Below are 9345 nucleotides of genomic sequence, written 5' to 3'. Positions count from 1 at the left end.
TCAGGCAAATACCAAAAATCACTTTTTTCGGATGACAACTACAGATGAAGACATGTTTTCAAATTGTCTTGCTTTCTTACTTTTCCATTAAATATTTATGAAAGCTTCAAACTCACATGAATAATCCACTAAACCAGAGTAGCTGAAAGTCCAGACTGTGAGAGTTTAAGTATAAAACAAAAATGGAATAAAGGCATAACGTAGACATGCAAAGAAACACAAAAATACAAGAAGAGGTTTTTAATTTCACACAGCACAATCAAAAGGCAGCAAACAAAAATCAGATCATAAGAGATGATCAGCTCCTGAGTACGGCATTGCACTGATTGTTTCCTCTACTCCTGCAGCAATAGTGTTTGTATATATGAAGACATTCAAGCATCAAAAATAAAGATTTTACTTTAAGGTGGCACATCTGCTGATTTTGTGATTTGGTATTTTATTATATCATAAAGCTACTGTGAGCATCAAAGGCACCAATGGCTGCACACAGGACACCCTGGGAAAAAAAACGTGTTTAGAAATAGATCAGAAATCTGTGTTTACCAGCGTTGAATGAAATCCTATAAAAAAGTGACAGCGGAGAAAAAAGCAGATCTGCTCATGGATGCAATAGTAAACATGTAGAAAAAAAATCATCTGCAGGATGGTAATGGAAAGGACAGATAAAACCGATGGTTGTGGACCTTCATTACCCTGAAAGAATCCCTATCGTGCGCACACAGTCACACACTGATGCTCATGGTTTGAAAAGAATGGGCTGCATCTTGACAAAAGTGAAGTTGTAATACTGTGGCAGGCCCTGGTGACTGATGCTGCTGAATTTGTCCCAAGAGAACGGTGGGAGTCCGTCCTGTGTTGTCGGCCCGTTCACCGCCTCCGCACGGAAATCCCCAGCCAAGTGGAAATCTGTCACCTGCACAGGGAAAAAGACGCCAACAAGAAGAAAGCTGGGTAGAGCTTAAAAGCATCTGAATTCATGAAACCTGTATGACTGCTACTGATGAAAAGGCTATTGTGGCGCTCTGGGAATACCTTAGTGTCATAGCAGCCTCCTGGTAAAGGATCCTCTCCTCGCAGGTCTTTACGGCAACAGATGGACTTGCAGGGGTCACCCTTTGAGTACGGATCCTTCTTATAGTCTGAAAACAAGCAAACCAAAAATATCATGCTTGCTGAAGCTAAAGCTTGAGAATTGAGCTTCAGAATAGCTAAATAAAAAAAGGCCACGTAATTAGACTTGTTCAACTACTTGTTAATGCAAAAATCTAATCAGACAATAAAATACCAGTAACTTGACAACCTAATAAAGTTCAAACTGACCATGGTCTACCAATCTTGTAAGGGCTTCTTCCAGCAGGATAACGCACCATGTCGCAAAGCTCAGATTATCTCAAACTGCCTTTTTGAAAGTGACAGTTTACACAAACAAAAAAAAAAAGTACTGAAGGGGCCTCCAGTGTCATTTTATCCACTAGATGTGATTTGAATCCAGCAGCTTGTTGAATGTGTGCCTCTAACAAGATGTAACTAATGAAGTGTACTGCAGCCAAAAATCTAGCTTATGAAACAGCAACATACAAAGAGTCAGCAGAATGAGCTAAAACTAAGAAGCTGAGATGGAGCCACACACCATTGAATCTCATGATGCGCTTCAAGGACTCCAGGTCCTTAACGCCACACTGGTCACGGCGAAAGATCTTGGCTCTGGGACAGAGGTCATAGGAGAAGTCCTCTCCGTACTGCTCCCACATTTCTACGTAACCACTCATTGTGTAGATCTTCCGATGGAAAGGAATGTTGTAGGACGGCCAATAACCTGTAAGAAATGGATGTGGTGACGAAATCACAGAAAAGTCTAAAAATGAAATACGATACAAAATACAATTGAATGTAGAAAATGATTAGCTGCCTCTGCGCAGAGTCTGTGTCTGGTCCGAGTACTCCACCAAGCTGGGGATCTGCTCCACCACAGTCAGCGCACCGTCGTCGAGACTGTGACCCAGCTTCACTTTGCTTCTGTCCAACACCATGTACTGATTGTTGTAGGTTCCTGCAAGAGTTACAGGTGGATTTATGGAAGAGAAAAAAGTTTAATAAAGAGGCCTGAGCATGATTTAGCTTTTTCTATCAAAACACAGCACAGTTTCTGTGCTTCATGTATAAAGATCCATGTACATAAGGCAGACATGCTCACCAGAGTTATACATGGAAAAGGTTTTGGCCCATTCTTCTCCGGTTTTTGCCAAACTGTGAGCCAGCCTGACCCTCTGCCAGGCCAGTAGGCTATTTGGGGTGATTGTGTCAAAAAGGGAGGAGTTGAAGACAACGTTGGTCGTCTGCGTCATCATCAGACCACTTCCCAAGAGGTAGAAGTCATCCAGCGACACCAGGAACCCTGAAGCCACAAACAAGCCACATTACAAACATGAGCTTTATGGATGATCTTCTTCCATAATGATGTTCTTTTTGCATGTGTGCCATGTGTGAAGAGGGCGAGATAACCAAAATTGTTATACAGAGACAGCAGAATGAATGGTTGGCCTTCTGGAGATGGCTGACACTGACTGAATTACGAAGTGGAATCATCAGCAAAACTCTAAAACTTAAGAAGCTGATCTCACCAAATCCATTTAAGACGTCTTTAACTGACCTGGAGGCAGCTACTACAAATGTACTGCATGAATATTAACAGCACAGTACTATTCAATAAACTCAGTGACTTTTACTTTTATTTATGTTTGTTTCAGCAGTTCATAAATGTTGGTTGTGTTTGTATTTTACTCCATCAGTTTTACATTCTTATAGTTTTAGTGTGTTTTTGCTGTGTATTTTCATCTGTGTTGTACTAGTCTGTGCAGTTACTGATTGTAATGCTGCCTGTCTTGGATAGGACACGTTTTAAAAGATTGTAAAAATTTTTCACTGATGCTCTTGCTTTCTTACATACCAGGGTAGCTGCTAAAGGATAGTTTTCCAGTGGCTGTATGGGGCTCGCTGATGTGAAAGTCCCAGTGTTTGTAAATCCGCATCGAAGCAGCGTACGTGTACCAGCTGGAATGAGCGAACAGGAGGTTCTCGTACCCCGGCAGCATCTAAAGATGATGACAGAAATCAGTAATGAGACAATCGTGCGTCATGTCCAACAGTTATGTAGCTTAACCAACATAATAACATTGGTTTAGTTAGATAATTAACTTAAATTCGATAGTTTCCTTTCAACAAAAGCAACAAAACAGACAAGAAGTCAGAACAGGTGACGTTATAGGACTTTTAAATTTGGCCTGTTATTTAGCACAAACATACATTTGTTAAAGCTGCCGTGCAAAAAACACTTTGAAGTTACAGGTTTTAGAATATGCACCTCTGTGTACAAAACTGTCCCCTGATTTAATTATGTCACTGAAAATTAAACTTAGTTTCTTTAAATATGAAATAAAGATGAATAATGCGTTACTGCACTAATGCACCAGCACATTCGATTACACAGGAAATTTGCTCTTCACTGGTAGTTTCTTGTTCTTCTTATTTTGCACACCTATGAAAATCAGGTTACAGCTGATGTCAGTGAAGCATTACTAATTTGCTGTGAAGTAAATTTGAGGAACTACTCATATACATCAGCTGCTTTTTGTGTTATGTGTATTTTTTTTAATATCTAATAAGAATAAGAGCCTGATCAGGATCGTAGACTGTATATAAAAGATGGCCACTGTAAGCTGTGCGCAGACTTGTGTTTTAGATCCTCGGGTTTGGCATTTTATCGGTTGCCATATTTTTTCCCCCTCAAACTTGACGAGCAAGAGGAGACACCACATCTTCATAAAGTGAACTTATCAACTGCTCGTTTTATGTTGCAGAAATGGAACATTTTGATGTATTCACCAAGACTTGAAACCACTAAAGATTACAGAATACATGCCCCAAAATGTATTTCGTAACATATTCCATTATGTTACTCAATGAGAGTAACGTATTCTGAATACTTTGGATTACTTAATATATTATCAAGCTTTTGTACAATTACATGAATGTACGATTGCTGTGCGATTTATTACTATTACTGAAGACTATACTCGCCATACCATTACCAACTAGATTTTTAAATCTTAATATAAAATGAGTAACAGTAGGGTGGACATTAGGTAAGGCTGCAAATTTTTGCAGCGATCTCATATAGAAAACTATTCTGCGCATATATAAAACAGGTCCGCGGCTCCAAACCGTAGTAAAGGGACGTCTGGCTAATGCGCTGGGCTCCGTGTCGGGCTCGTAGCCAAAAACTAGCTTTACTTTGTTGTCTGGGTCAACTTTGCTAACGAGAGACAGAGAAAGGCATTCTTTAGGGCTATACCTGTAACACTCTACCTTTTGCCTTCATATTAAATAATTTGTTGAACAATAATTTTAAAAATATTTCATCACGTCATTATGCAAATAGAGGTGACATGGGCCGCGAGATGGAGACACAGGCATTAGAGCCTCTTAATGTGTGTTTTATTTATTTCCACCAGCGTGGAATTACCAAAAATAGAAAGGGCATAGCCTAACATATGAAATGGGAAAAGACCGCCGTGTAATCCCTTTATTTCAACAAAGTAACTGTATTCTGAATACCACCTTTTTAAACAGTAACTGTAACGGAATACAGTTACTCATATTTTGTATTTTAAATACGTAACGCCGGTACATGTATTCCTTTACTCCCCAACACTGTTCATAGAGCAGATGCTTCTTCAAAGTCAGACTTCCTTTTGCAACCAGAAGAAAGAGTGAGTTGATTTTAGGCATCGCTAGCTTCACTTTTGGTCTCTATATCCATCTTTTATATACAGTCTGTGATTAACTTGTGTTTTGACCTCTGACCTTGATGAGTGCAGAGCAGTGACCCATCCCTGGAAGTTTGAAGTCTCTGAGTGAAGGATAGGAGCTGGGGACCAGGGCTGGGATCAGATCCAGCAGGTCTCCCACAGAGTTCAGGAACTGGACGTCAAACAGCGTCAGCGGCTTTGGGAAGGACAACAGATAAACAGCTGGTCATCAAATGCAAACAAACAGTGCTGCTGCTCCTGAAGTGAGACGGCCATTTATCAAAAACAAAACAAAACACGGAATAAAAGCTACAAAATAATTAATTATGAGAAAAGAAAATATTAAAAATAATTCACATCTTACAGCAAATCAAAGTGGATTCTTTAAACAAATAAATTATTTGCATTCATAACTGCTGGTATGTAGTATTACTTTTACTGCCATTAATATCACTATTGGCTCTATAGCATATTCATGAAAATCTTCTTAAGTACTATTACTTCTACTTTTTATATTTAACATGACTTAAGCCTGTGAAACCTGATATAAAATTATTGGTTGATGCTTCTGCATTTCAGAGTGCAGATTTATTTGATAGCATTTTTTTTTAAACATTCTTGTGTTTTGTTGCGTTTTTGTGGGACAAAAATCCAGCCAAACGGCTATCCTACCTTCTTCCCTTGCTTCTCGGCCCACGCTGCCACTCCTGCCTGCAATCCGTCCAGCTGAGCCATGATGAAGCCGGCGTGTTTCCACAGAGGATCGGAGCTCTTGTTCACCTGCTGTCTGACCCATGAGTCCTGCTCCCTAAACGTACAAGAATCATATTTAGACTGAAATTTAACTAAATGGATAAATGCTACTTTACAAAACCCCACCGTAATACTGCATCAGTAGAAAAACCTGATCAAAAATGTTCTTAACTCTGCAACATGGTCTTTTTTTCCCGCCCATCCCATTTGGTTCTTTAGCCGTCAGAATTACTGTCTGAAGGCCAAGAAAGATGCCCAACAGATTTACTTTGCCAAGTGGGTCATCACAGGCTTGCTGTATTAGTCCATTTTAATGACCTTCATTATTATTATTCATTATTTTATTTTCAGTTTTACAGATGGGACAAACATGACTGGGGGATAGGAAAGGGAGAAAGAGAGGGAGTGAGCAAGGGAGGGAGGGAAAAACAGGTGAAGAGGGACAGTGAGAAAGGGCACTTAAAAAAATCATCTGGATCACCTGTTGAGAGAAGGAAAAAAAAGAGAAAAAAAGAAAGTAAAAAAGAGAGCAATATAATAAGTACGACACCGTCGCAATAATCTGGCTAAGTGTAAGTAACCGTAAATACTCAATGTTGAATGTTATTGTGGAGCACGCAAGACTGTGCTTTTGCCAAGAAAGGTGTAGTTTGTGTTTGTGAACACCCGTGTGTACACCTGTGTGGATGGGCACACTTGTATTCAAAAGGTTTCTCCATTAAACGATCTGCTAGAGGGTGTGGGGAGCCATACCCCCGTCCCCCAGGGCATGAAGGACATCCAGGAGCAGAAGCCAGAGGGGGCTGCAGTGACATGTCCGTGGGCTCTGCCAGCAGCCAGCTGTACCAGAGTGGACCGAGCCCACGGAGGCATCCCCGCTCTCTGGAATCCACCAAGGCCAGGGGGCCCAGGCCCATCCGGACCAGGGCCCACAGAACCCGCAGCAGCCCACCCGACCCATCATCATCTCCCAAACTACGCAAGACAATAGACACGCAGGTTAAGTTCGTTCTCCACCACTCCTATATTTCTCCCCCGCCTCTTGACCACACCTCTGTTGTGGTCAAGAGTGGCTGAATGCCAACGCTGAGAGTGCTTAAATGTTTGGTTGAACTTTTTTCAGAAGAGGATATTGAAGATGACAGATTGTGAAGTAGATGTGACATTTCTGCTGCTCGGGTTGTAACTCTGAAAGGAAAAGGGAACAGACTCACTCCATAAATTTCTGAACTGGGTCGAGCATCTTTGGGTCGGTGATCAGCTGCGGGTACATGTTGGTGTAGTGGTCCATCATCTGCCTCGGGAAGAAAAGGAAGAATGAGTACAAGTATAAGAATGAATACAAAATGCCCAGACTCAGAATTTGAGTGAAAGAAATAAGATTATAATAAGAACTGACAGCACTTACTGGGCAGTCAGGAAGCCTTCGAGGTAGCCAGCCAGGAAGAAAGTGATCTCATCCGTTTCAGGAGTCTCTCCATACCCTGCTCGGATCTCAAGGACACTCCAGCCTGTACTGGATAGGGTGTCATTCAGGAACCCGTAAGCATCCCCCTCGACCTCCATCACCCCCTCCTTTAACTTGACAAGCTTGTGATCGGGGTCCCAGTACACAGTGGCTGCTGTCAGCTCTGAGAACACATCAACACAATGAAAATATAAACAAAAAGGGAGGCACAGATCCCAGCTCCTTTACTTATGGATTTTTTCCTTCTATATTGTTCTGATGAATTAATGGGTGCAAACAAAAATGAAAGTTTAATACCGACCAAAGGATCACTGTATCACCTCACACCCTGGACACTCCCTGTTTGTACTGTGTGCCCGAGGGCAACAGTTCAGAGCAATTAGTTTAAGGACAAATAGAGTCGAACACAGCTTTTACCCAACCGCAATAACATGTCTGAATGCTGCTACTAAAAAATGTCCATCACGCCATTCTTGAAATGATCTATGCACTGACTGAAGCATGTGTGTGGGAATGTTTGCTCATACTATTCTTATTAGCACTTTATTTATTTTATTTAGTGATTTAATTAAATGTTATTGTTTAATTTAGATTTTTATATTTCTATGGATGATGCACTGATCGGATACCACTTTTATTTTGGATGTACCTGCGACAATGACAATAAAGACATTCTGATTCTGATTCTTCAGATCCTTAAACAATCACCAGTGACTTCTCATGTAGGGGAGACCGGGGATAGTTGTAACATTTTTGACATTTCTGTCTGTAAATTGAAGCTCTTTTAAGGTAGTGGATTCAAAATGTAATGCAAAGTATTTACATGTCTCTGCTATTAAATAGTACAGCTATTTTCTCTGCAGCACAATTACCCATTGCATGGTATGGTCTCAAACACAAAGAGTGAAATGTTACAATTAACCCCATAGTCTGGGTTAGTTGTAACATATCCTGGGGTAAAATGTAACACAATGAAATAAGGGTACTGACAAAATATTAACATGTAATCTTTGTTTATTCAACACATGAATGCACTTACATCCATTTATGTAGCTGTGTGTGTGTGTGACAGAATGCAGAAATCTAGCTTTTGAACATATTCCAACCCCCAAAAAAGACAAATTATGGAATTTTCTGCAACTGAATATTTCATTAATTTTGGTTGGTCTTCCTAGAGTTTGGCCTCATTGGCTCAGTGGGCATTATAACCTACAACTCTTGCACCAATTTTGAACATAACAATGAAGCTGAAAAAATGTAGTTGTTCACCAGCATCGCAATTCCATTACTTTTTATCATACCTTGGTGTGGTTTGCAAAGTGCTTCAGAAAGATGAGGAAATCTGTTTCTTGCACTCATCCTGATTTATTTCCACTACCAGTACTTCCTACTGGTCCATCTCTGACACAGAGGTCTGCATAATGTATGTGTGGGAACACAAACAGTGGAGGAATTGTGTTGCCAATGGCATTAACCACATATACAAAAGCGACCAGTGAACCTCTCTCTGCTGATGTCGTTGCCCCAACTTGTTTAATATAAGTTAAAGTAATAGTGTGGTAAGTTGTAACATCTGCATTATTGTTACAACTAACCCAGACTGTTGCTGTTACAACTGACCCAGACTCCTATAGCCATGAACTAGCTAACATTACAGCCAACGGCTAAAACATTAGCACTAAAGACCTACACAGAATATATCCCCATAGACATACAAATAACATAATTTAAGTTTGATGACTTTAACTGCAAAGCAGATAATGCTATTAGAAATTGAAATAAAGTAGAAAACCTTACTTTTTGGCATACAAATTACTTTTTTTGGTGTTAAATTGTCTGTTTTTGACAAAATGTGCTGATTTTTCACATGTGATAGCAGAACTGAATTGGGCATGCACAGGATGAGTCACATCATTTGAAACTTAGCCCTGATTGGAGAAATTTGAAGTGTTACAACTGACCCACGTTACAACTATCCCCGGTCTCCCCTACTTGTCCTACTTACTGTCAGCAGAGGCGAAGGTCGCAGCCACGATGAATAAAAGACAGGCATGTAACCAATTTAGTGGAGACATGTCTGCGAGAATGGAGCTGAAAACTAAAACTGCTGCGGGACATAGAAATGGTTCGAACAGAAGTGGCACGGGTAAAGAGGAAATCTGTCTTTTCTATGCAAGGAAAGTCCAAAGGTGACGCGAGCTCAGTTTCCTGATTGGCTGCGGCCAGGAGCGGAAAAGGGGAACAGTACGTGAAAACACTTCGAGACAAGCTGCTGGAACAACTAAGATAGTTTGTAAACAAGAGTACATGGTT

General features: G+C 40.5%; 1 protein-coding gene across 1 annotated transcript; it reads right to left on the bottom strand.

Moving 5' to 3' along the window:
* Positions 1–219: 219 nt before the first annotated feature.
* On the bottom strand, positions 220–9294 carry LOC146671149 (lysosomal leucine aminopeptidase-like). Its single transcript, XM_085403332.1, has 11 exons — positions 9038–9294; positions 6973–7195; positions 6779–6862; positions 5484–5619; positions 4867–5007; positions 2951–3095; positions 2198–2398; positions 1913–2053; positions 1634–1819; positions 1036–1142; positions 220–916 (listed from the first exon to the last, which is right to left on the bottom strand). Exons 1-11 carry the CDS (start codon positions 9105–9107, stop codon positions 740–742), a joined length of 1611 nt encoding a protein of 536 aa, XP_085259458.1. The 5' UTR covers positions 9108–9294; the 3' UTR covers positions 220–739.
* Between the last annotated feature and the right edge of the window lie 51 nt (positions 9295–9345).

Source organism: Rhamphochromis longiceps, linkage group LG4 (genome assembly GCF_057381845.1).
Source record: "Rhamphochromis longiceps isolate RC_006_pf linkage group LG4, R_longiceps_female_GT1.1, whole genome shotgun sequence".
Lineage (NCBI taxonomy): Eukaryota > Metazoa > Chordata > Actinopteri > Cichliformes > Cichlidae > Rhamphochromis > Rhamphochromis longiceps.
The sequence above is the reverse complement of the archived record's forward strand: the minus strand, read 5'-3'. Positions and strand labels throughout refer to the sequence as shown.

Excerpts from the sequence above, each read along its gene's own strand:
- LOC146671149 (XM_085403332.1), bottom strand. The coding sequence starts at position 9,107 with ATGTCTCCACTAAATTGGTTACATGCCTGTCTTTTATTCATCGTGGCT. Across the intron at positions 7,196-9,037 it reads GACCTTCGCCTCTGCTGACA|AGCTGACAGCAGCCACTGTG; the intron begins GTAAGTAGGACA and ends ATGTGTTCTCAG. Across the intron at positions 5,008-5,483 it reads CCGAGAAGCAAGGGAAGAAG|CCGCTGACGCTGTTTGACGT; the intron begins GTAGGATAGCCG and ends TCCTTCCCAAAG.